Below are 27,899 nucleotides of genomic sequence, written 5' to 3'. Positions count from 1 at the left end.
TTAGCCTAACCCTTCATTGCCCTGAAGAATTCTGTGGTGTACGGACCTCCTCTCCAAGGAAAGAAAATGCAGAGAAGACTCACTACTCAGCAGGCGTTGGAAATGATCCTGACGGAAGTCGACCCTTGTGACTCGGATGGAGAAGACCTAGAAGTTCAGCCGGATTCGGACTCAGAGCTGTCTGATCAGTCTTCCGGTTAGTTTCATTTCATGTTATTTCCTTTTTCATTTCAAACAAGTAAGTGGATGTAGTTAGTAAGTTTGTTTGACCTTCCCATTGCTCACAATTTGAATTTGTTCACACTGCAGATGAGGAGACTGCTTCTCCACCTAAAAAGAGAGCTTGTTTGGGGACTGAGACAGCGAAAGATGGCACAGTGTGGCGTGAAGAACATGTGGGGACCCGTCTCCCTTTCACCCCAATAGAACCGTACACTGCAGATGGAGAGCCAACGGCTAAGGCCAGGAGAAGTATCTCGAGTCGCCTTCAGAGCTTCCTGTGTTTCATCACTCTTGACATGCTTCATAGCATTCAAGAATGGACTATTCAACATGCACAGGAAACGGAGCATGTTCATTGGTTCATGGACCTCCCTGAACTAATGGCATTTATTGCAATTGTCATCTTGCGGGGGGTTTACAGGCTTCCATCGGTAAATGACTGCTGGTCAGCAAACCTGGGAAACCCACAGATCATTGGAACTATGGCACGAAACCGCTTCCAAGACATCATGCAACACCTACGCTTTGATGACAAGTCCACCCGCAGTGATCGCGCAAAGACTGATAAGTTCGCTGCAATTTCCAGTGTGTGGGGATCATTTGTCACCAACTGCATCACGTGCTACAACCCTGGTCTACATATCACCGTTGATGAGCAGCTTTTCCCATCAAAGACTCAGTGCTGTTTCCTGCAGTATATTGCAAGTAAACCTGACAAGTTTGGGATCAAGTTTTGGGTGGCTTGCGACCTAAAATCCAAGTACATTTGCAATGTCTTCCCATATCTTGGCAAGGACCCCAATCGTCCCAGTGGGGAGAGACTGTCTGAAGATGTAGTGATGAGGCTGATGGAACCATTCCTAGACAAGGGCAGAAATGTTACCACAGACAATTTCTTCACATCGCTTTCACTGGCACAAAAACTTCTTAGACGGAAAACCACCATCCTCGGCACAGTCAACAAGATTCGCAGGGAAATTCCTCAATCCACTAGACAGACAGATCGCAATGAATTCACCACTCAGGTATGTTGCAGGTCTTTTGTGGTTCTATGTTTATGTGTTTCATTGTGTGTAAAAGGGCTATGAAAATAACAATTTATCTTATTTCTTAGGTGTTTTCAACCTCTGCTGCCACGCTGACGGCGTATGCGGCCAAACGGAAGAAGACAGTCTATATTCTTAGCAGCATGCACAGCGTGGTTCAGACTGATAACACCACCAAAAGGAAGCCAAACACTGTCACCCTTTACAACAAAACAAAGTGTGGCGTGGATGTGATGGACCAGATGGTTCGGGAGTACACTGTCCGCAGAGGAACACGGCGCTGGCCAGTCGCCGTGTTTTATAACATGATTGACATGGCAGCACTGAATGCACATGTGCTGTATCAAGCATGCACCGGGACGAAGGAAAGACGGGTGGACTTCCTGGTGGAGCTTGCAAGGGAGTTGGCTCACTCTCATGTAGCTGCGAAGAAGGCAAGAAAAGATCAGTTGCTTCGGACACAACCCTCCACACCTAGCCCTGGAAAAAGGGCCACGTGTCAGGTCAAACACAGATGCAAAAAAAATCAGGCCACTGTGCGATGTGTTCACTGCTACAGGTACACATGTGGTAAATGCAGACGACAGATACCGTGGCAGTGCCAGGATTGTGAGTGATTGCTGAAAATGTTGAAATGTACTCACTCACTTTTTATCATTATTTGTAAATATGTGTACAAATGGTTGGTTTTTTGTACTGTTTTCATCAATAAATGTCAGCAACAAAGGACATACAAAGGACATGTGTTGATTTCTCCCTAAGATGGCAAACTGAAACACTCCACTCCCCCACCCCGTCAATCACTCACCCCCACTCCCCTCCCTCCAGAATTCCTAGGTAACGACCTAATATACATATGAATGACTAGCCAATTTAGCTTCCACTTCCAGCATTTGACTGCTCTCCGGCTTTTAAAGGTAGAAAACCAAAATGACTGCTCTCCGGGGGTCTAAGTGAATTCATCTGTTTTCTATACAACTCATGAAGTGGTTCAATACTGGTTCATTGCTTGATTTGCACATCACTAGTGTTGGCCATTTGTGGATAATGGCTCTCACTATCATTTGCTGGAGTCCCACAGCTTTAGAAAGGGCTTTATCATCTCGTCCAGACTCTGAGATCTCAATTGCCGTGCTTCTCATTTGTTCCTAAATTACCTTGGGTCATGATATCTGGCTTTTCAGGATCTTTTGGTCTACTCCACTTTGTCCTTCGTAAGCGATTTCCTGATTAATAACAGGCGTGGCAGTAATCAGACCTGGGTGTGGCTACAGAAATTTAGTGTTTACTTGTGTTATCGTTGTCTAATATAGAAATTAAATAGCAAATATGATTAATATTTAAATGATCAAACATAGAAGATCAGAAAATGAATCTTCAAACTTTGTAGCTTTGGTTTAGATTTCTGTACAGAAAAAAGGAAGCAACCACTGTTGTGGAAGCTAATGGGGTTCCTTATAACAAATACCACTGTATATGACAACAAACAAAGCATATTAGGTCTATTTTAAAAAGCACTAATGAGAAGAATACCATACAATAGAAAACAAGAAGGCATGGTGAGCTGATCCAGCTGGACAATAAACAAAGATTGTAGATATAACTCCTCAGTCCTCACATCCCCAGAGATGCTGCTGTTATCTGTTCTGATCAATGGCTGGCCACTGGCCCAAAAAACATGTGCATTTTATTTTACTTAAAGCCTGCGACTTTTTTTAGTTTATTCTTTTAACAGTCACGTCTATAATAAACGTCTATCAGAAAAATGGCTTTGAAAAATCAAATATTCATGTCCCCACCTGACAACATCTTTAAACGAGCAGAAAGAGAAACATAAAGAGTCAGCCTGCAGCTTAGCTGACTGTGTGGAGACACAAAGGTTAAATTCAAAGTTGCAGCACTAGCTGCCTATGGAGCACACATGCCTCCGAGCTTCCTGTCATCCTGCTCTCCTCAGCTGACAGCAAACCTCATCGTCCCCTTCGGGCCAGAGGACACGGAGAGAAGGCTGCAGTATGGGACGTTATCAAAACCGGCAGGTACACTGAGTGTGAGAGGACCAGGCTGTGTCCCAGCCTGCCTGGCTGAAGGTGAGGATCCGAGCTAGGTGTGTCTGTGTTGTGGTACTGCCTCGTATTTAACCTTCAGGAGACGTTCTCACGCTGGGTGTGGGGGACCGCTGTCCTCTCAGGTATCGGAATGTGAGCACAGTGACGAGGATGCTGGTGGGCTTTTGCTGCTGTTGACCAGGTGAGCTGAATAATGGAGTGAATCAGCGCTATGGTAGATGATGGCATAGACCACAGACCCGAAACACGCAGTACTGTAGCCTTTCGAGGCTAAGAAAAATTACGCGCCAAACTCTATTACGAATCGCCAGGATTTAAAGTTTTGTGCCGTTTCAGACGGCACATTTATCGAATAAAATAGAGTGCTCGGCATTTTAGGAATATATGGGCAGCACTTGTGAATTCGGCTGACGTTGATTCACTAATTCGTCCAATCTTAGTGTTACATTTACTTTAGAAATCTTCACAAAACAGGGACGATTGTCAGGCTGCCAGTACATTTCGGAAACGGGAATATGGATCCCGTGTGACCCGATTGAGAAGGCAGTTGTCTTTGATTCAATGAAATATTTGCAGGGTTTAAAAAAACGTATAAAAGTTTAACATTTCCCAATTATGTTTGGTGATTCTCTTGGATCACTCTACAATCAGAGAGCGATGTCGTAATCTATCATCGGTGCTAAAAGCAAGTCGGTGTGTTTGATGCTAAGAGGTAAGCTCCAGCGGGTCTTTAATGACCTTAAGATACGATTAATGATTTTCTGGCCCAGAATAATAATAAAAATCCCTCCTCCCTGGAATGGTTTTCCTCTCCTCGCAGCCCCCCACAGGAAGCTGGTCAAATATTTATCAGATTGCACTCATGCTGATATGATTCAAGCTGTATATACAGAACTATATGAATGATTTCAGCCACTTAAAGAAATGACTGCCATGTGCTGTTCATAACTGGGTGTGAAATGAAAATATAAAAACAACAGAAGGTCCAAAGAATAAATAACCACATGAATGAATAAAAAAAATCAGTTCAAACATCCCCAGTGACATAAACAAACACTCTCCAGGTTAGTTTTTTGTCTCATTCACTCCAGCAAGAAGTGTGATTTGTCACTTCAGAGGATGTGTTTCCACTGCTCTAGAGTCAGTGGCAGCGTGCTTTACACCACTGCATCCACACTTTGCATTGTGTTTGGTGATGTAAGGCTTGGGTTCAGCGGCTCTATGCAGTCTTAGTCCCTGACAGGGACCCAGTCTGCAGTCTGCATGCCTGGGTGCTTGATTTTATACACATGTGGCAATGGAAGGAATGAGCATTTGGATGAATCAGTGAATCAGAATCAGAATCAGAATCAGAATACTTTATTGATCCCTGGGGGAAATTATTTTTTGTTACAGTGCTCCATTTTAAACCAACATTAAGACAAGACAGACAATACGCTAACTAAGAATAGTACAATATATACATATATATACATACATACATACATAAGTCACTTATAAATAAATATTTGGAAAAGAAACATGTGTAGTTGTAGCAGCAAACAGTGTGTTAAGTGGATGCGTTGTACAGGGAGCCACAGGCAGGAATGATTTCCTGTGTCGTTCAGTGGTGCTTTTCGGTAATCTCAGTCTCTCACTGAACGAGCTCCTGTGACTGACCAACATGTCATGGAGTGGGTGGGAGGTGTTATCCAACATTGTCTTTATCTTGGACAGCATCCGCCTCTCCGACACCACCTTGAGGGAGTCCAGCTCCATCCCCACAACATTGCTGGCCTTACGGATCAGTTTATTAAGTCTGTTGGCATCTGCGACCCTCAGCCTGCTCCCCCAGCATGCAACAGCATAGAGGATCGCACTGGCCACCACAGACTCATAGAAAATCCTCAGCATTTTCCGGCAGATGTTGAAGGACCTCAGTCGCCTCAAAAAATAGAGACGACTCTGGCCCTTCCTGTAAAGTGCTGTGGTGTTTTTAGCCCAGTCCAGTTTATTGTCAATGTGTACTCCAAGGTATTTATAGTCCTCCACAATGTCAACACTGACCCCCTGGATTGAAACAGGGGTCAAGTGTTTCCTGGTCTTCCTGAAGTCCACGATCAGTTCCTTGGTCTTTGCCACGTTGAGCTGCAGATGATTCTGCTCACACCACGTGACAAAGGAGTCGACCACAGCCCGGTACTCTGTCTCATCATCCCTGTTGATGCATCCAACCACCGCAGAGTCATCAGAAAACTTCTGAAGATGGCAGGTCTCTGTGCAGTGGCTGAAGTCTGTGGTGTAGAGGGTGAAGAGGAAGGGGGAGAGGACAGTCCCCTGTGGTGCCCCTGTGTTGCTAATCACCTTGTCAGACACACACTGTGGGAGACGTACATATTGTGGTCTTCCTGTCAGGTAATCAACAATCCAGGACACCAGAGAAGCATCCACCTGCATCGCTGCTAACTTATCACCCAGGAGGGTCGGCCTGATGGTGTTGAAAGCACTGGAAAAGTCAAAAAACATGACCCTCACAGTGCTCGCCGGCTGGTCCAGATGGGTGTAGACACGATTGAGCAGGTAGATGATGGCGTCCTCTGTTCCGAGACGAGGCTGATAAGCGAACTGAAGGGGATCCAGATGTGGTCTTACTATGGGTCGCAGCTGGTCCAGGATGAGCCTTTCCAGGGTCTTCATGATGTGGGAGGTCAGTGCCACGGGCCTGTAATCCTGGGGGCCACTGGGACGAGGCGTCTTTGGTACAGGGACGAGGCATGATGTCTTCCACATCACCGGGACCCTCTGCAGACTCAGACTCACCATAAACAGTTTATGAAAGACTCCACACAGCTGGGGGGCACAGGTCTTGAGGACAAGGGGACTCACTCCGTCTGGTCCAGCAGACTTGCCTGAGTGAAGTCTCCTCATTTGCATCTCAACCTGGTATTGAGTGAAGGTGATGGGTGGGGGAGGGGTGTCAGGACTCTCACAGGAGGCAACATGTGAAGAGAGAGGCTGGCACAGTGGTGTGGCTCTGGATTCCAGGCTGACTGCAGGTGAGGTTGTGGGGGTGGGAGCAGACACTGTGGTGTCGAATCTATTGAAAAACAGATTCAACTCGTCGGCTCTATTCTCACCTCCCTCAGCTCCCCTGCTGTTGGTTGGCCTGAATCCAGTGATGGTCTTCATGCCCCTCCACACCTCTCTCATGCTGTTCTGCTGGAGTTTCCACTCCAGCTTCCTCCTGTAATTGTCCTTAGCCTCTCTGATCTTGTCCTTTAGTAACACCTGGACCTTCCTCACCTCCTCTTTGTTGCCCCCTCTGAAAGCCCTCTTCTTGTTGTTGAGGAGGGCTTTGATGTCCTTAGTCACCCACGGCTTGTTATTTGGGTAACAATGAACAGTCTGAGCTGGAACAATGGAGTCGGTGCAGAAAGTTATGTAGTCTGTGATACACTCAGTAAGCCCATTGATGTCCTCGGCGTGAGGCTCACAGAGTGTTTCCCAGTCGGTCACCTCGAAACAGCCCTGTAGTTCCGCTATTGCCTCCTCTGACCACCTCCTAACAGTCCTGGTGGTCACAGGTTCCCTCCTCACAATTGGCACATAGCGGGGGGTGAGGTGAATCAGGTTATGATCTGACCTACCAAGTGGGGGGAGGGAGGAGGAGCTGTATGCATCCTTGACGTTAGCATACAGTAAGTCTAAAGTTTTCTCTCCCCTGGTGGGACAGTCCACATATTGTTTGAATGTTGGTGTATTGTCCAGTGATACATGGTTGAAGTCACCCGAGATCACAATAAAGGCACTCGGGTGCTGAGTCTGTAGCCGAGCTATGGCAGAGTGGATAGTGTCACATGCAGCTGTGGGGTTAGCAGAGGGGGGAACATAAACAGCCACCAAGATGACGTGAGAGAATTCCCTGGGTAAATAATACGGCCTGAGTCCAACAGCACACAGTTCAATGTCCGGGCAACAAATCCTTTCTTTGATTGTTATGTTGGCAGGGTTACACCACCGGTTGTTAACTAAAACAGCAAGCCCACCTCCTTTACGCTTACCGCTAGCGATGCTGTCCCTGTCCGCCCGAACAGTGTGGAAGCCTTCCACGGAAGCATTCTCATCGGGAATGACCTGGTGCAGCCATGATTCGGTGAAACACATCAGGCTACACTCTCGGTATTCCCTCTGACTCCGTACCAGTGCTGAGAGCTCGTCGATTTTACTTGCCAACGATCGCACATTTCCCATCACGATAGACGGCAGACACGGTTTAAACCTCCTCCTCGCTTCGAGCCTCCGCTGTCTCACCGTCACCTTTTTTCTTCTCTTCTGTCCTTGACCTCTGCATCCCCGATGTGTTTTCCTCCAAATTTCAGCTGGTACTTCTGCGGGCACTTCTGCGGGCCTGGCCAGCGAGCCGGCCGGCATCAGGGCGATCAGCTGATCTCTGGAGTAAACAGTCCGTGCGTGTAGGAGATGTGCCGCGGTCCCGTTCCATGATAAAAGTAACAGTTCCACGGCCACCAGAAGAACAAAAACTCTCTCAATCCACATGATTGAGTAAGAGATAGAAAACGGAGGAAAATACAAGTCAGAAAAAAAAAAAGAATACGTAAGAAAAAAGAGCTAAACTAAGAGAAAAGCAGGAGTGACTGTAACAGGCTGCACGCTGGTTGGCGCATGCGCACTTTTGGCAATATAGTGTACCAAGATGGCAGCTGGTCATAAAATACTAACCAAATGCATTGGGCTGTGTCCAACCTTTACGTACAGTCTGTGGTTAAGATGAACATAAACACTTGAAATTGTGCTACTAGTTTACAGTGTTGTTACAGCTTATTATGATGGCAGTATGATGATACTTGAAGGAAACGGTTTCCAAGGCCTAATCCGTGGATCGGCTTCCTCCGAGGCGTGGACGTCTATCAGCAGAGAATGTCCCTTAGTCTGTAACACAGTCAAATATATTCTCAAGTAATATTCAAGCATGCCATTCAGCGTGTTAGTACGAGCAGCTTGGGAGAACAAGAAAACAGAGACTGCTTTAGATTGTCTTCCCAAAGTGACTCAACTTTATTCACAAGTACAACAGTTTATATAGAGGGTAAAATTCACGAGACAGCAGATTTATCAGTTTAAACCAGTACAGACCAAGATAAGGCAGCGTCTTCCTGCCCTTGGGTGAAGAAGCATCCTTTGTGTAGTTTATCAATTCAGCTACAATTGTGATTATCTCAGCGACATATTTTCAAGGCACAAAACAAAGAGTTCTTACATTAGTGAAATCTGAAACAAACCATTTGGCCTCAACAGGCGTCTCCTAAAAGATTAAGAAACTAATGTAGCTGAGGGAGTGATCTCTGTGGTATTTCAACCTTGTACCAGCCTGTGATTCTCACACATCAATTCTTGGGTCAAAGAGAAAAATAACTAAAACAAAGGGGCCTTATTGAATGACAGAGTTTTCCTGCATAATGTCACTATAAAACAATATCCAGTAAATGCTCCCATGGTGCTAAAATACCTAACAATACTAAGTGCATGCTTCCAGCCAAAACTAATGGGCTTTGTTGTCTAACTATATACAGCTAAGTATTGCCTAATTAGTCCTAGCTAACTAACTAACTAGGAAATGCCTAGAGATGAGTGTGTTCATATTGTTGTCTTGGTTTAGAAAAACCAAACCAAACCGATGTGATGAAGGGGGGCAGGTATGACTGCTCATTGGCTATTGCAGTTTCTGTTGAGATTGCAGATGGGGGGCAACAGCATGGACCCACTGCCTAACCTGCCGAGTACTCGTTGCTCATCGTAATGATATGTGGAATAGTGTTTTGTTTGTCATGGTCTTAATGCTGCAACCACATTAAGTACTGCTGACCATGTTCGCTACTTTGTGGCGACAGTTTAACATCAGCTGCTATTTCATGCCACAAGGCAAAGTTATTATATTTTCACAAGCTCAAGAGGAAAATATGTGGACTTCAGGGCCCTCCCAACGTATTGTATCTGAATCCACTACAAAACCTTTGACGTAAGTTAAAAAAGAGCCTCGCCAGCATGAGTACAGCTGCTGACAAATCTGAAGAAATGGTGTGATGCATTCCTCCCACCACGGAGGCGAATTATGCACGGGCTCATGCAACACAGTGTTCCATCATCCCTTTATACTCGAAAGTGTGAAAATATTGGAAACAAAGACTGTATATAAAAGACTGAGATAACATCTATGGCTGAAAAGTGCAGCTAGTGCTGCAGTGACTTAAAGCCTGGTCCAGTTAGAAAGAAGTTCATCTAAATATGTACGGTGGGACCAGAGTTATCTCAGGTAATAACACTGTTAAATGCAGACAATAAAAGACATCATGGAGAAGCAAGAATGATGTAAACGTGTTCCCATCTGACCAGTTGTATTATCACTAGCAGTACTTTCATGTTAACCAGTTTAAACACGTTGGGAGTTTTACTGTGTAAAATGAGTCCTTGCCACTCAGTTTTCATATCCATGGACATTTTAAAAGCTAATTATAGAAATAGAATAAAGTTAATATTAAACTACCAACAGAGTGGTCTAGAACGTTCTCCTCCCTCTCTGATGTAGCACATGCAAATTGTTATAGATCTTGATGTCACCGTTCTTTGACGTAAGGCAGCGTTGCAAGCATATCGTGAAACAAACAGGGAAGAGATACTATTGAGGTCATGAGGATGCTGAGTCATCTCTCTGCTTCTCTGAGCTCTTTGGTTCTTTAAGATGGGAGAGCGAGAGAGAGGAGACTGTTAGTGTGATAATGTGTCTCCGTCATTCTGAGAGTTTCACCTGATGGGTTTTTGTACAATAACGTAACATTATTGTGCAATTTCCATTCCACTTATCCATTAAAATGATCCTAGTTACAGGGCCTTACAACTGTGTTCTTTTGACTGAAGTTTTGATCCCTTGTAACGTCTACGTACAGGAGACGGGTATACAAGGTTTTCAAACAAATTTAAGCTCTGTTTAAATCTACGGGGAAACAAACGTTGCATCCACTGCAAGTGCCAGAAATGAAGGCCTGTTTTCCATGACTGACCTTGAGCATCATTCTTATGAGATGTATCACAGCAAAACTGCTTTTGTGATCCTGGATGGATTTGTGTCTGGTTTTGTCCGTGTGAATCCTGACAGGATCTGTTTTCGATCGTTTATTTGAGGAAAATTGAATAGTCTTTTTCTGTATATTTAAAGGGTCATATCACCATGTGGTATAGACGGCTGATCAAAACTATTACAGCATTTGTAATGTGTTTTATTGGGTTTTTAAAAATGTCCTTTGAGTGCTCGTTCTTGCTAAAGCCAAAAGAGAGATTGGCTTTATGATGTGTAAGTCTTCTACTTAAGAAGTTATGAGAGATTAAAAATGATGAAAGTATGTAGCTAGCTATGTACAAGGTTTCATACAAGAAAAGGGCAAATCATTTTCATGGCTGCATCAGATATGTTTAAGTTATCATTAAAAAAAATCAGCTGATTCAGTGGGAGTCGGGTAGGAGGCGCTCGCTGAATGTCTTTGGAATGACATTTGCTTTTGTATATGACAGAAAGTGTTTTTACTGTGAAGTTAGATGAAATGCTGGGTGTTGCATTTACAAGTTGGATATTCGAGTCCTTTGAGATGTCGATTATACTCCAAAATGAGCATAATGTGAAATCCTAAATTTACAAGCTAATTTCCTCTGTGCTCAGATGCTCCACTCTGATTATGAAAAATTCCTCACAAAACATTTCATAGAGAAAAAGTCGTCGAAACTTCAGAAAAAACAACCGAATAGGCGTCTGTCATCCACGAAGGCCATGTGACGAGTGAGTCAGCACTGAAGCCGTGGCAATCAAGGCTGCAACAATATAACTGGGAGCAGGTGAAGGTCTAGCTGTCTGCAGAAAACCAAGTGAGGCTAAATATGTCTCCCCCCAAGATTTCAGAGTGAGTGCACAAGTATTTCCAATCCGTTTCTAGTTTTGTGTGTAAATGCTTCATCGTAGACTGCTATAAAAATGCATCTCTAGTGCACGTTCTTCTACATGAGAACAACAGCCAAATGAACGAACAGTTCAGTTAGAAAAGCAAACAAACTATGAGACATTACTCCTCTTGGGGTTCCCTTTAGCCCCTGGAGTATTCACTCTGAAAAACAGACGTTAAACAGAATTCCATAAAAAGGAAAGGAAGAGAGGCTGGGACTGGAAAGTAGGAGGAAGAGGGAAGAAAATCTCTGAGAATACAGCCTGTAGACAGAGAAGTGCAACACTGAGGAGTAAGTCTTTCAGTTAAATACAGTATTAAATCAAATGTTAAATACAGCAAAGGCAAATCATCCCTGATGACAGTTCTGGTAGTATGCACTCGAAACGCTCACGCCAAGAATGTAACTTATAAAAATAAAAAGGTCAAAAGGTTACAAAATGAATACGGTGTTGTTTGTTTTGCATTTTTTGTTTATTAAATTCTTTATCTTTCAATTATCTGGGAATTAGAAAGAGCAAAGCTGCTTATCAGCTCGCTAAGTTAGCATGCGGTTTCCCCTCTGACCTTTTATAACTATGAATAAGTGTACTGATAGCACAGGAAGGGAAAATTATACATGATAAAATATGGAGAAGTTCATAACACAGTCTGAATGCAACATGGCTGCTGCAGACAAGACATTAGTGTGTGCAAGAAGAACAGTACTGCACAAAAGTCTAGTATTAAAAGCACTGCATGAGTATTCAAGGAAGGAAAGTCAGAGAAAAGTACTTAACAGATTTTGTCCAACTCTATCAGTAGGACAACATCCTGCAGGACTATAATTAAATATTTAAGACAGTTTTAGTTAATATTCTTTCAGCTGCAATCCTGGTGGCATTTAACAGTCAGAGCGCAGGTAATGAATTAAAAAGCAGAATCCAAAGGGAGGCCTAGTCTCTGCAACAAGTACAAATAAGTGTCCTTTTTTAAAATCATGATGCTTATCAATAAAAAAAGCAGATGGAAATGTCTCATATTGACCATTTTTAATAATAATCTAATGACTGTGCTGTGTAAGCTTCTGCCTCTGAAGTGTGTCTGCAGTTATAACTCTTTCTAACTTCCACATGAGGGAGTTCCTAACCACACTCAGCTCATTAAAGAACCAACAACATCTCATTTTTTTAGTTTGATCAGTGGTGATAAACACAATCCACACTCCTCAGTTTGTGGCCTTCCACGCACAGCTTCTAATGACTGCAAAGACTTTACTGGGAAGATCGATAGGATCAGGTCATTGTTCAGGTCGGTGCCCTTTCAACCCAGGTCTCTCATTCAGTTCTGTTGTCTGAGTCTGATTTTCCTGACGGATTTTGGCTCATTAGCTCCTTCAGCTAGTTGAGGTAAACAGTATGTTTGGTAAACTCCAATCTGGTTGCAGACAAAGCCACACCACGGAAACAGCTTCAGTAAAAATGACCTATTTGCTTGGATGAAGATGAACATTTATTTTAGTCCTGCTTGACTTATCTGCAGAGAGAGAGGGGGAGATGGATATAACCCTCAGGCTATTCACTTAACACTCTTACCTTTGCTATGTAGACGACACACAGCTTTACTTTTCTCAGCAGCTTCTCATACCTCAGCGAACCCCTCCCTCTGCTCCATCTCAGTGTCAGTAAAGCTGATGTTCTCGTGTTCGACGCTTTCTCTAACGAGGTCAGTCAGTACATTGCCCCCCTTTCCAGCGACATCAAAACATTTGCTAAGAACCTTGTTATCATGTTTCACCAATACTGAATTTTGAATCTGAGATTTCTAAGCTCACCCAGTCTGGCTTTCTCCACCTCAGAAACATTGCAAAGCAAATCTTTCCTGTCATTCGGGCATCTGAAACCTTTAGTAAACACCTTCACTTTCCTTTGCCATGATTATCATAGCTGGCTTTTCACATCTCTGAGTCCTGCATAGAATCAGCTTTATAATCCCCCTCTTTTACCATATGAAGCTCTTCATAAACAGGATCCTGCTTATATATCAGAACTCCTGAAACCTTATCACTGCAGTGACGTCTCTGATCAGGTCTTCTAATTGTTACTGGCGATCCCACCCAATGTTAAAGTGAATGTGTAACCCTGTCTGTTCACATGTCTCTGTGTTGGAACATGTGGCTTTTATTTAAACTGTCAAGCACTTTGTATATCTGTGTTTTTGAACTGAGCTACACAAATAAAGTTATATATTAATATTATTTTGTTTATTATATTAATATATCACAAGGTTCCAGGAGATTTCCACAAAAGTAGCTGGTAGAAATATCCTTCAAAGAGCTGCTTTTTACTTTGAGTACATTCAGAGACAGTACTTTTTCACTTTTACTTGAGTAAAAAAGTTGAATCAGTACTTTTTAAATTTTTTTTACCATAGTATTTTTTAACACAGGTATCTGTACTTCTACTCAAGTAAAGATGTGTATTTTTGCCTCCTCTGTGAACTTTACATTTTGAATAATTGCCACATAACTATTCAATTCACAAAGATTTTCTATTTTGAATATGATCCTAATGATATTTGTTATCACTGCTTAAAAACACTTTCAAAGGGAACAAGTGCTAATACAGTATGTGTGTGTGTGTGTGCGCGTGTGTGTGTGTGCATGTGTGTGTGTGTGCGCGTGCATGCATGCAAGGGCGTAACTGGATGCTGATAAGCCAGCTGGAGGGCCAAACTGATAAGCAGTCATATGTTACACCATACAGTACATGTATGCAAGTATGTTATTCATAATCACGTTATGTAAAATGTACATATACACAGTAATACTACAAATACATGACTCTAACCTTTCTCTATGATACAGTTTGTAGTATCACTACATTAAAGCACAAGTTGTACTACAGGCATAAAGCTTTACTTGTAAAAGATTTTGTAACATTTCTTTTTGTGAATAAAAAGGACGTGGTTGCCCTGCGCCCCCATCTCTTCTCTGGAGATAGGCAGAAAAGGCGGGGCTAAAGGGAAGCCAGACTGGAGGGGCACACGCTGTATGATAGTTTCTTATCCACCACACTCATTGGAAACAATGTTTATCGGCTAAATCTGAACAGCGTTTTTGCTTTGTTGTTATTGGTTTCTTTTAGTAGCTTGTTTTTTAGTAACATCGCAGACTTTCACAAGTTCCGATGTGTCCACGCAGGCAGTGAACCTGGTAAGAAATATTTGTTACAGGAATATTTGTTGCTTAACAGACAAAAAGCTGAGTTCTGAACCTATAATGTGTATTTGTAGGTGAAACTGTTGCCTGGGCAGAGCCTAAGAGACTTTACAATAACCAAAGCAAAGTAAATGAAGAATAAGACGAGTATGGTAAACAATGAGCAGGAAAAAGATTGAGTGGTTGAGACGTTTGCAGGTGACACCTTTTTCCAGATCTGTGTTTGTCTAAGATCTACTACACATAAGCTTTTTTTTAACCATAAGAAAATGTCAATGATTTGGAATTTTTTCAGGAACTACATGAACACGTGTGTGGGATTTGTTGTCATCAGCCTGCTTGCTTTCCCTCATGATTCCTGTTCTTACTCCTATTTCCAGGAGATTTTGGATTCCCTTTGTGGGCTTAGTTGGATTTTGTGTTTGTGGGGTTAATGCAATCCAAAATACATCTTTGGATCTTTTTGTTAATCATGTCTGCCTCCATGGCTTTCTGTTGGTATGTTTAAAAAAACTTCACGCAATCTGTAATATAATCCAAAATACCACTAAAAAGATTATATGAGTGTTACAATTACTGGTGTTAATAGAATAATTATTAGGTTTAATGTAAGATACATATATAATTCTTGAGACTATTCTGAATTAGACAAACAGGTGTTTTAAATAAAGGTACTTTTGTCACGGTTTGTCTGGCCAGACTCAAATGCAGGACTGAGATTATTTACAGTGTTGGTGCAGACAGTACTCTATACAAAGTCTTTTTGAAGTTCTCAGTTCAAACGTCCTATTTGTACAAAATTCCCTGGAAGGAAGGTCGGTGAATCAGAGTTCCCAATCCTCTGAGACTCTCGAGAATCCGCCAAGCAACAAACACTTTCTCCAAACTCCACTGGGCCGTCCTGCCACAGGAAGAGACGCATTAAACTCTTTAGCCAGTAAACTGAAACAGAGCCTTGCAGAGAGACACAGTGCAGACGACTACAGTTAGACAACACTCAGGCAAAGACTGAAGGTCAGGTCCCAGCTTAAGTAGCAAACAGCTGAGTGCCAGCTGAGCCACAGGTGCTTGATTGATTCAGGTGCAGAGGGCGGAGCTTCCAGGAGGATCCCGCCTCTGTGAGGCTGGTAAAAACACCCACACACAGAGCAACAAGCACAATATCAGACGCAGAGACAAAGAGAGATGGTGGAGACGCACAGGAGGACCATGACAAAACTTTCAACTAAATAATAATTAGTTTATGATAGAAAACACGTACGTAACTTTCACAACTCATACACCCTGTTAAAGCGTAGTCATGCTAAAGGTTAGAAAACAACCCTTCACAGCCTAACTGCCTATAATAAGACAACAGTAGATGTGTGTGTGGCATTTGCATTAACTAATACAGATGAGGCATGCACGTAGTATGACACACATTTCTTCCTGCTCTGTTTCACGTCCACTTCCTCTAGAGGAGTCTCTCTATCCTCTTAACCTAATATTGATGTTAATGTTGCAGCCTCTGAAAAAATGTTCCTGCTTAGATCATTACTGTCCCAACAGTGGAGTTCAAGGATGACATGGATTCTGTTTTGTTTCAGGTTGAAGCCACATTATGACTGAATTAGAAGCCATGGGGGCAGGGACGCCTCCACCCTACATAATGTTTCTGGTGGTCTTCCTTTTCTTTCTTACGGGACTGCTGGGCTTCCTAATCTGCCACCTCTTGAAGAAGAAGGGCTATCACTGTCGAACAGACGTGGGGGATGAGGAGGAGAAGCTAGGAGAAAATGCAGATGGTGGGTTGGAGAGAAAAGGCTAATCAAGGAAGACAGAAAGTAAAATAAGGTTTAAGTTAGCCATACTGGCATTATTGTGCATGTGACAATTACATATATATTTGTAATAGATTACTATTAGAGTACTATGAGTAATGTATATGATCCAATTTTATTTGTATAGCAAGAAATCACAGCAACAGTTGCATTAAGGTGCTTTATATTGTAAGATAAAGACTCTACAATAATACAGAGCGAACAGAAACATTTTGTTGTTTGTGACAGTGTCTGTTAGTAACATAAATAGAGGATTAAAGCTGCATTCATTTATTTAACCACAACAATGACAAACAGTGGGCTATTGTTAGCTTGCTAACACATCTATCGTAGTGGCTGTGCTCGTGTGCTTGTCATGTCACAGATGTGCACGTTAAAGCAGATGACTCGTAAGCTGGAGAGGAAATAGCGTCTCGCTAATTTCAAAGATCATCATTTAGCCTGGAGAAATACTTTGTAAAACTAGAACATCTTACTGGTAATCAGTGATTGTAGCCAGGCTGAAAGTCAGAGCTCTGTTGAGCAAAGCTTTCCCTTCATGAATGTTTTAATTGTTAAAGAAAAGATCATTCATAACCATCTCGCAGATGTATCACTACCTGCAGCTGCTTTCAATACTATTGATATTTATTTACATTTTTTGCTCCAGTTGTTCTGAGTTAACCTCCAAAAATCTTTTCCTTAATAAATGAACCAAATGCCGACACGTACCACAGGACTTTAGGCTGGCAGTAGTTAAACTGTTACTTAAACAGCCATCGCTTGACGCAGCTGTCTTCGCTAAATGTAGGCATATCTCCAACCTTCCTTTTATCTAGAAGATTCTTGAAAGAGTAGTTGTAAACCAGCTAACAGATCATCTGCAGAGGTTCATTTGAAGACTTTCAGTCAGGTTTCAAATTCACAGCACAGGAACGGCTTTAGTGAAGGTTACAGATGATCTTATGATCTCTGCGGGGGACTCATCTCTGCGCTAGACCCCAGCACAATATTTTATTACAGATATTATAGTATGTGCTGCACATATTAAGGCACTGCAGTGGTTTGGTTAGTAGCTAGTCTATTACATAACTATCTAATAGACTCCAATTGGTTCACGGAATCGGGGAGTCTTCATAACACAATAAGGCTGGAATTATAAAGTTCCACAGGGTTCTGTGGAAATTTTGATTTTCATTCACCTTTTCCACCCACAATGTGTTTATACACCTCTCTGCATGTAGTCATTTGTTATCATTAATCTCTTGTCTCTTCTTCCTCTCCACCCCAACCAGTCGTGGCAGATAGATGCCCCTCCCTGAGCCTGGTTCTGCTGGAAGTTTCTTCCTGTTAAACGGGTGTTTTTCCTTCCCACTGTTTGGGTTGTTGGGTTTTCTCTTTCTTTGTATTGTTGTAGGGTCTTTACCGTGCAATATGAAGCGCACTGATGCAACTGTTGTTTTGAGTTTGCGCTACATAATTAAAAAGAAGTTGAATTCTAAATAGTTCCCATTGCTATTAGAAACCATAGCAGACATTTTCACTGCTATGCAGATGATACCCAGCTTCAGATAACACACACCAAAGAGACAAAGACCTGGATGACCTCTAATTTCCTGCTTCTTAATTCAGATAAAACTGAGGTTATTGTACTCGACCCAAAATAAAACAGGAAACATGAAACAGGCAGAGAGAAAAACCCAGAGACTGAGATTATACACAGGCCAACTTAAGGAATATCCAAAACCCTGAATAACAATAATCGAAGAATATAAATTAATCAACAAACGCAAAACACTGAGTCACAGACCCGTGACAGTAAATTTAAAATGAGAAACATTCGGTCTTAGCGTGAAGCTGAGATGCCAGTCGTGTAGCTTAACAGATAGTAGAGCAGACCATCCGCTAATCGGAAAGTTGGCGGTTTGATCCCTGGCTGCTCGAGTCTGTGTGCCAAGTATCCTTGGGCAAGATACTGAACACAAGTTGCTCGCCGATGGATCCATCGAAGTATGTGTGTGAATGTTAGATAGAAAGCAGTTAAGCATAGAAAAGCGCTGTATAACAACCAGTTCATTTACCACTTGCATTTGTTACTTGTAGTTTGACTACTGTAATTCATCATAATTATTATTACCTAAAAACTCCCAGAAAATCCTTCAGTTGATCCAAATGCTGCAGTGGGAGCAGACAGGGACTAGAAAGAGAGCAGTTTTACTGGCTTCCCTTCATTTCCTCTGGGATGAATTCCATGTTATCTTAAAGACCTCAGTGTAGCATAGTACCTCGTTAGAGCGCACTTTACTTGTGGTAAAAAGTAGGATGGGAGGCAGAGCCTTCAACTTTCAGGTCCCTCTTCTGACAAAAATGTTAAGATTAGTCTTAAAGCTTTCCGTTTTGGGTCTGGATCAGCTGACCTTGAACACTCCCTGCGTTATACTGCAATAAGCGGTGTGCAAATAAAACTGAAGTGATGTGAATCACGTGCCTCTAGCTTACAGTGCCGGCTAGCATTGCTGCTTGCAGCACTGTGAAAAGCAGAAGTGAGTAGGTGAGTCTCTCCCTGACAGTACATGGCCTTTCTGCCATTAAGAATCACTGAAGTGTCTTCTTTTGATGACACACATCAGCTGAGCACCTTCCAGACTGAACTACGGCACACTTTAGAAATCTGACCACCACCACTTGTTCCGCACCCACGCCCACTGGTGTGTGGACATGCTCTCATAGGCACACACCAGATCCCCAGCTTTGAGTAAATAGCCCCATTACCTTGTGGCTGTCCTGGTACAGACAAATGCCAGCAGAGTAAACCTGAATAGTGGAGCTCCAGAGATGGTTGGCTGGTCTGCTTGCCACCTTCTGCCAGGTCCTGCATTCAGGCCCATATCTTGACTTTCACTCTCTTATGTTTTAAGAACAAAATAAAAGGAATTTATCAGCTAGAAGATGAATGTGTTTGTTTTACTGTGTTTCAGATGAGGATGAAGAGAACCAGGACACGGTGGAGCAGATCCTTAAATGTATCATACAAAATGAAGGTGACAGAACCCACCAATATTTTCTCAATATTTTTTTAATTTCTTGTTGGAATTTGGAAATTCTAAACCTATAACATATTCCAATTATAGTTATATAATGGTCATGGAAATGATGTGTAGACCAGGGGTCTGAAGTTCTCCAGAGGCCTGGTAATGAACTATTCATTTGATACAGGTGTGCTGACCCAGGGTGAGAGCTAAAAGCTGCAGGACACCGGCCCTCAAGACCCCTGATGTAGACTCTCAACTTTCATTTAAGGGTATCCACATTCAAATTGGATGAAGGGTTTAGGACAGGGGTGTCCAACTTCAGTCCTCGAGAGCTACTGTCCTGCAGCTTTTAGATGCATCCTTGTTCCAACACACCTGAATCAAATGGCTCGTTTGATTGGCTTGTTATCAGGCCTTTGTCAGACTTGATGGCATGCTGAAGAGGTAATCCAACCATATGATTCAGCTGTGTTGGAGTAGGGATGCACCCCCGGTTTAGGAGTTTCAGCTCCTCGACGTGTGCCTCGCTCTTTTTAAAGGGACCAAAAGTAACTGGACTATTGACTTAAAGGCTATTTCATGGGTGGGAGTGGGCAGTTCCTTCATAATGTCATGGGATGGGTAATGAGGGAACAGGCTTCAGGTGGGAACAGAGCTGACACTAATCAGGTTGACGAGACAGGAACAGGAACTGGACCTAACACCAAGACGCAGAAACACGTGAATGTGACACTAGGACTGGGAGTAAAATGACAAGGGTGACATGTAACATGCATAGAAACAGAAACCTTAAAACTACAAGACAAACAGATGCAAATACTACACAAGGCAGAAACGCAACAATAAGAACCAAAGCCAGGAACATAAACTACATTTTAGAGCATTAAATAAACCGGAACAAAAATGTCCAGATACATAAAACTGGATCACGGACCCAGGACCTAACAGTAGAAGTTGTATTCCTGTTAATTTACTATTTACTTCTTTTATTTGTGTCCTCTAGCAAATATGGAAGCCTTCAATGAGATGTTGGGAAACCATAAAGTCTGCGTACGTCATGACCCCAGGTATGCTTATTCAGCTAAAGCTATGTTACAACACATGGTAATCTTTACTTTTTTATATGACCTCTAACAATTATTGCATTAACCGTTAAAGAATTACACATTTTATCACATTTTATGACCCAGTCATAAGGATGATCTGGGCATTCTTCAAGAATCTGCCTATGTGAACGTCACTGAGACTCTAATAATCTAAGGCTACGTCCACACGTACACGGGTATTTTTGCAAACGGAGATTTTCCGTTTTCGTTTTCAAAAATACCCGGGTACGTGTGGACGTAGCCTAAGTGTGATCTAAATGTTCTAGGACTTCACTTTTTTCCCCATTTTCCAAAATATGGGGTTGATTTGGACATTAACATCTTAGAGCCAGAGACTGTAAGGTAGCTTCAGGTTTCTTGTAAAATCAAGGCACTGAGGGGATTGAGCTGGATAAAACATTCTGATCTATTTAAGGTAGAAAGGTATTTAATCTAATTTCAAAACTTTGCTCATGTTAATGGCCAGGTTGCGTAAGGAGTCCATTGGTGGTATTCCTCCCCATCTCCACACAGTTCACTCAGGCACCGACCACAACTCCTGCCACCTCTGTGCCCAGATTAAATCTAAAAAAGGCCGCAGACAAAGCAGAACCCTACGTGCCAAGCAACGACCTGGGGAACAGACTGTCTTCTCTGTTGGCAGGTAATAATGAAGAACTGGACAGACACAGAGATAAAGTAGTGACAAATAAGAGGATTTATAATTAATTTATTGAAATCCTTTCAGGTTCCGAGTGACACACACTGATAAAAAGTCTCATGGTGGGCCAAGTCCATTGGCCATTTCAGGGGACCAGCTGGACCAATCCCAAGACAGCGATGATAGGAAAGATGGCGGATACAACCTGAGAAGCATGTTTAAGGAAGTCCGCCGACCTTCAGAAAGTGCCAGTGGAGTATCTGCAAATGTGGGAAGAAGAAAAAAGAGCGTGACTATATTTGGGCTAAGGCGGGGCAGTGACCCTGTAGGTATGAAGGTAGGGGAGGAGACGGGCAAAGATATTGGAGGGGTTAAATTTGCTGTTCAGCAGCAACCTGTAGTGCTGGAAGAGCCCGTGCCTGTTAAGAACATTAAAGTTGATCTTCAGCATGGCACTAAATCTGATTCCATACTTGAGACTGAGCTACAACAGGAGAACAAAACATCAAGTTCTCTTAATTCTCCTTCTTCCCAGATTAAAACTCTGCTCAATCCTGAACCTTGTAAAAAGATCCAGTCTTCATCCGGGAGTACAGTTGTTTCTGCCCCAAGTTCTCTTCCTATTCCATCTGAGAAGGGAGTAAATGTTGAGGGTCAGTGGATAAAACCTGAAGAGGCATATGAGTTTGGTCCACTGCAGACATCTACACCCATTGTACCTATGCCCACATCAATTCCAGGTTTCACTTCTGTCACTCATACTGGTCAGCTTGACGCCTGTTCCAGGACAGGTTCTCAGCTTATTCAAGACCTAAGCTCTGGTTCAGATATGGAACCAGGTTTAACCCTAGATTCATCCCCTTCATCTTCCTTCCCAATCAAGACGCCATCTTCAGTTTCTTCATTAAAAACTCCTACATCCCCCCTAGCAGGGGCAGCAAGTCCCAAAGTTGGCTCAAAAAATATGCCACCAGAAGCTGTAAAAGGAGAACTTCCTCGTGTCCTCACACCAAGCCCGAAACTCCCACTTCACCAAGAAATGTCTAGCCAATCACCTGTTTCCTATTCATCCTTTAGACAAACTTATAGTCCATCACAAGCCCGGGCTCCGGAGAGAGAGCTTGAAGGCACCACAATGCCCAAAGCTGAAGAAAAATTAGAATTTAAGAGACCTGGAATTCTAAAAAAAAATAAACTGTCACCAGTTGCAGCAGGGGAGTCTAAAAGCTCTGCCCTTTCATCTTCACCTGAACAACTTTTTAAAGACAGATCAAGCAGTTTACCTTTGTCACCTTCTAGCCTGTCTCCCTCCTCACCTCAAGGTGGCAGAATAAGTAGTGTGACCATTGTTAAAGCCAGTCCTGACAGCCAGAGGGAGTTCTCTGTTGTCACAATGGTGGAAGAAGAGAAGTCAACCACTAACGACCAGAAAGAAGACGATTATGAACTTGGAGCTGAAACAGACAAGAGGGTTATCAGATCAGCTGAAGGAGAAGATTTTGTACCAGGTGCTACACAACCTGAGAGCCAGAGCGGAAAAACTTCTGGTGTAGAGGTTATCCCGTCTTTGAGTCAAGAGAAGGAGGACATGATGGAAATGGAAGATATTAGAGACTGCAAGGTGATGCAGGTGGAAGGAGCACAGTTAATGGAGGAAGAAGTGGAGCTGAAGATGGAAAAGGACTGACAGCTGAAGTCACAAAGTGGTGAAAAGTTAAGTGTCCAGTGCTGATCTAAAGAAAGTGACTGTTGCCACCACTGAGTAGAATAAGGCATTCTTATAAAATAACCATGAGCATATTTTTAATTATTAACTGGTTACACTGTAGGGGGACTGGACTGGATGCTTGATTGAAAAGCCATCCACACAAATTTCAAATTGTCTTTATATAATGGATAACCACTCTTCAGTTCACACTTTGGTCCATACTAAGCACTTCAGTAACAAATATCCCCAAATGATGGGAATCCTCTAAGCTCTACACACTTTCTCACAGCCGGAGCTTTGTCAAAGTTCTGGGAACCGATGGAGGAACTTTTTACTGCGTAGCTAAAAATTCAAGTTATTAGATCTGTTTTTGGGCTGTGTGTAAGAGTAGGACATAAGTGAAGCAAACATACAGTGATTTGTCCAGATATAGTTTGGTCAATCACATGAATGTAGATCTGGCAAAATATTACCATACAAACAACAGTTTTAACATGAGCCCTAAAAATGGACCAAATCAGAAAGAAGAGAACTGACAGCAAAGATGCAATTTAGTTTTTCTAAACCTGCTAAAAAAAATACTCACCTCATAGTGAAGAAATGTAAAGAGAAATTAAAGTGGCTGAAACAGGATTACAAGAAAATAACACAACTATAGGTGATGTTACCTTATCAACCACTGACATTACTTCAAATTTCCCGATGAAACTGATGTTTAGTGATCCTTGTTCTTTTGTTTATCTCACAAAAGATGACATAGAACATCCAGTTTTACCTCAAAACTCTCAAAGTGTTTTTCAACAAAGTTGTTTAGATATAAATTGGATGGATCAGTCATTGAGTCAATTTTTTACAGACATTCATTCTGAATGAATCTCAATACCTCTGGTGATCTTGAATGAAATTTCTGTATCTTTTAGAATGATTGCATTGACATTTTTTGACATTTCATAAAATTTTTCTCGAGATGCATCTCAATAACTTTTTGTCTAGCTCCACGATCACGTCAAAATTATTATTCTTTCCCACATGCTGGTTTATTACAGAGCCCCACAAGGGACATTGGAGAAAAAAAACGGAGATGAACTTTTGCGAGATCTCGCGAAATAGGCTGCATCCTTCAGAGGTCGCCAGCTCGAAGCTGACCGTGAGGTCGAGGCACAGTGTGCCGGGAGTATGGTCCTCCCCCCGGCTCTAGTAAGCCTCGACCTCGCGGTCAGGTTCAAGCCGGTGGGTAACAGATGTCTTCGAAAACGTCGGAGCGCTTTTGCAAATATGTGATGTCTTGATAAACCGAGCAGATGTTTGAAGTTTACACAGCTACATTCTTGCCTCAAAATATCTTAGTTTAGTTTATTTTGAGACCCAGAAAGAGTAATATTAAAACTAAGTAGCTGCCACCATTGTTGGAAACTGGAAGTGGCTGGGGTGCGCTATGAATTCTGGGATAGTTTGGACCACGAAGGATACACCGACTCGGCCTTCAAATGCGACCTGCGAAGGATGCGGCCTATTTTGCGAGATCTCGCAAAAGTAACTCTGGATCTCACAAAAGTTCATTGTCATTTTTTTGTCCCTTGTGGGGCTCCGTAGGTTTTAATTCCACAGCTGCTAAAAGAAATCATGTTCCTATTAGCCTCAGCTGTACTTTGACTTCAGGGGTAATTAGCAGACTTTAGCATGCTAACGAAACTCCTGAGGAGTGTTGAATTGTGTGATTTTTAAGTTTGCTTTTATATTCAACATGAACAGATGGTGTTCACTGTCTTTCAAGATTTCATACCACACAGAAATGAACACAAAATGGTTGTTTGTTAAATAACTCGAGTCAAAGATGAGCATATTCATACGATGGCTGGCAAATCTAATCATGATGGGCCTAAAAACACTAGTGACCACACTAGATCCTGAATGAATGGTTCCTGTGTATTGCAGGTGTAATTTTATGTTGAACACCCGGTGTTACAGAAACTTAGGTTTGCTTCGTCTTTGAATTAAAAAAGTGTGTTTATTGGCTGAACTGCAGAAGATATGTACTTGAAGGTTATTTCTTTCACATTTAGTGCATGGACATGAGCACTAAGCTAGCTATAGCTGAGGTGATAGCAGAGCCCATCACTTTTACATAAAGTGATATCCTTTTACTAATGGCTGTAGTATGACCTGTGGATCAGCGGGCTGTTGAGATGTAAGATGGTCTAGCTGATGGTTGAAACAGTAATTCTTTACAACACATCCATTAGATTGTGAAGCAAAGTGGAGCCATAATGACTCCATGGGCAGCTGGAGATTTATTAATGTGCTGGCTCTCCATTAAGTTGTAATTGTGTTTGATGCTATGCTATATAAAGGTGCAAATGTTGCAAGCTGGTTCAAACAGTCCTATTATTCCATTTTCTTTCCCCCAAATTAATATTTGTGCTAAATTACTGCTAACTGTCATTCATAGGAGAGTAGGTGACAGCACAACAAAGAACTTTACCTTGACAGCAGAACATTTATGATATACACTCTTCTGTATGTGCCCTGTCAGTAGTAGTGCCCCGATAAGGACTTGCACACTGTTACTTTGTTCAAGAACCTTTGCCTTTTATGATGGTGCTAGACACTTTCATTGGCAAATACAAACCTCTTTAACCCCACACCATGGCTTAGCTTTCTGTCGTTTAAATATGAATGCATAAGTAAATAAATGCATAAATCAAACATGTTATTTTCAACATTAAACTGATGCAAAAACAATATTGGAAAGCGGAGCAGCAAACTGTCAGCTGGTCGTTTGGACGACTAAGCTGCAAATATTGGGAATGCTAAACTGCAACTTGTAACATTTTACATGATATAAAATAAAAGTGAATAGACTGGATCTCTATTGATGCATGCACTCTGTTTGCAATATTTGATTGTACAGTTGATCGTAGCTGTGAAAGTTGAACATGGTTATATGAAGAAAGGCCACGTGTCAGAGTAAAACCAGGGTGATATTATTCATTCATTTATTTATAACTTTACTTTTATGTCTATATATTGTCTAATTTAATGAATATTAATAGTAACAAGGTCATTATATGCTTCAACTACAGAAGCATACTTAGCTACTTATATATTCCAGAGGCCAGAAGAAGACTTATTGTCTGCTTTTAGTTGTTTAGAAATTTAGTTCCATTTTTGTGTAACGACACTTTACTCATTTAGTCACTAAAATAACTGATGAGGCTGAGCACTGATAACCACACAAGTTTTAATTTGTTTGAAGCTGCTATAGCTATCAGACTACATTATCATATAATTGATCTTTGAATGTATAGAACCTCCCTCACTTCATGAAGAAAAGCCTAAAACACTCTCATAAAGCAGGGAGAACAACAGGATGTGAAATGTTAATATACAACTTTCTGTACTACTGACAGAAACCACAATATTGGTGTTTTGGCCATCTTTGAACAAGAGAATGGAGCACAAAGTTATATGCTTGTTTAGCAAGCTACAATATAAGCTATAGACAAATTTGATCTCACTTAGCTCTCAATGATGTAGCCTTAAAATGGGGCTAATCTGTATTTATTCAGCTTTATACTTTCTTGTGTGCTTCGAGCCCTGGGACTCACAGCTGTGTTAAAACAGAAAGTTTAAGAGACACAGTTCAGAGTTCAGCATTATTTCCTGTCCTTGTGAGAAACAAACCCAGAAGTCCCTGGTCTAGTGTCCCAGTTTTCATTTTTTCCCATGCGTTCGCTTTTCATTCCATTCTCTGAGTGGCTTGCCTCCTTGTGCAGTGTTATGCATGGCTATAAATGAATGAACATATAGCATCTTCATGCGTTAGCGTGTATTTCCATTATTCTCCAGCAAACTTTTCTAGCAGCATTAACATGTCTGTACTTTTCAACATGATACGTTCACAGGGCTGTTTGTTTTACACAGCTGGATATGTGTATATGAAAGACACAAGTTTTTTTTTCACTTATGCACTATAATTAAACACCCATAACAGTTAACTCGGCATTACATGCATATATATTATATACTCTTTGAAAACATAAAAATAACTATATGAACTGCCTATGATTTGCCTTAACAGAGCAGGTGTCTGTAGCTTATTTTCTCTTCAATTCAATTTTATTTATACAGCGCCAAATCACATCAACAGTTGCCTCAAGGCGCTTTATATTGTACAGTAGATACAGAGAAAAGCCCAACAATCATATGACCCCCTATGAGCAGCACTTTGGCGACAGTGAGAAGGAAAAACTCCCTTTTAACAGGAAGAAACCTCCAGCAGAACCAGGCTCAGGGAGGGGCGGGGCCATCTGCTGTGATTGGTTGGGGTGAGAGAAGGAAGACAGGATAAAGACATGCTGTGGAAGAGAGACAGAGATTAATAAAAAGTATAGTTCAGTGCAGATGATTCATTAATGTTCTATTTTATTTTTTATTTTTACAGTTGAAGTGAAAACTTGACATTCTTAATTACCTCTAACATATCAAAATTTCCAGTTAGACTAAGTACAATTAAAAATAAAGCTCAAATACAGTATAGTGACTGGATTATAAAAAAATATGGAGCCCATGATTTAAGACCTATTCTTTTTGTGGTGATGATAACAATATGATTCCATGTAAAGCTGGATTTTCATTCACATAATTGTATTCGGTCAAAATGAAGCCGATGATTTAAACACTGATACTATGTTCCTGGTTAACCATGATTAGATCAGTCTGTCTGTTTTCTACAGGTTAATGAATTCAACTTAAATCATGAGTCAAGTTTACTGGATTGCAGCATCGCATCGAGTTATTCAGAACCATTTGTTGCTAAGATATCTCATTCCGAGCTTCAATTGCAATGAATTTCACAGATTTCTTTTCTTTAAATATAAAAGTTGACCTCATGGACAGTGCTGTGTTTTTATGCAGAGGTCAGATTATGTATTGACTGATCGAAGTTAAAACCAGAATAAAGGCAGGTCTATACTTCACATATCACCTGTACTGTCCGCGTGTGAGGAACTGATGTTATACTGACAAACAAACGTGATATTTGTTAGTAGAAAAAGTATGTAAAGTCACATGACTCTTCATCTGGTTTTCAC

At 41.7% G+C, this 27,899-nt stretch overlaps 2 protein-coding genes across 4 annotated transcripts; both read left to right on the top strand.

The window, feature by feature from the left end:
- Positions 1-102: 102 nt before the first annotated feature.
- LOC308408334 (piggyBac transposable element-derived protein 4-like) lies at positions 103-3,514 on the top strand (the record flags this gene model as incomplete). Its single annotated transcript, XM_080900532.1, has 5 exons — positions 103-196; positions 310-1,247; positions 1,337-1,771; positions 3,226-3,358; positions 3,417-3,514. 5 exons carry the CDS (start codon positions 103-105, stop codon positions 3,512-3,514), a joined length of 1,698 nt encoding a protein of 565 aa, XP_080756658.1.
- On the top strand, positions 3,226-25,505 carry LOC308408980 (uncharacterized protein). 3 transcript variants are annotated; one of them, XM_080901464.1, is made up of 6 exons: positions 3,226-3,358; positions 16,108-16,305; positions 19,299-19,361; positions 20,356-20,419; positions 20,925-21,101; positions 21,186-25,505. In XM_080901464.1, exons 2-6 carry the CDS (start codon positions 16,122-16,124, stop codon positions 22,783-22,785), a joined length of 2,088 nt encoding a protein of 695 aa, XP_080757590.1. In that variant the 5' UTR covers positions 3,226-3,358; positions 16,108-16,121; the 3' UTR covers positions 22,786-25,505. The 3 variants fall into 3 exon arrangements, with proteins under 3 accessions (XP_080757590.1, XP_080757591.1, XP_080757592.1); XM_080901465.1 differs by lacking the exon at positions 3,226-3,358 and adding an exon at positions 3,382-3,518; XM_080901466.1 differs by lacking the exons at positions 3,226-3,358; positions 16,108-16,305 and adding an exon at positions 3,440-3,518.
- Positions 25,506-27,899: the final 2,394 nt, after the last annotated feature.

Source organism: Rhamphochromis sp. 'chilingali', assembly GCF_963969265.1.
Source record: "Rhamphochromis sp. 'chilingali' genome assembly, chromosome: 13".
Classification (NCBI taxonomy): Eukaryota; Metazoa; Chordata; class Actinopteri; order Cichliformes; family Cichlidae; genus Rhamphochromis; species Rhamphochromis sp. 'chilingali'.
The sequence above is the reverse complement of the archived record's forward strand: the minus strand, read 5'-3'. Positions and strand labels throughout refer to the sequence as shown.

What these genes read in the sequence shown, in the direction of transcription:
- LOC308408980 (XM_080901464.1), top strand. Translation starts at nt 16,122, where the DNA reads ATGACTGAATTAGAAGCCATGGGGGCAGGGACGCCTCCACCCTACATA. An exon ending in GCTAGGAGAAAATGCAGATG is followed by an intron (nt 16,306 to 19,298) that starts GTGGGTTGGAGA and finishes ACTGTGTTTCAG; the next exon opens with ATGAGGATGAAGAGAACCAG. An exon ending in ACTGTCTTCTCTGTTGGCAG is followed by an intron (nt 21,102 to 21,185) that starts GTAATAATGAAG and finishes AAATCCTTTCAG; the next exon opens with GTTCCGAGTGACACACACTG.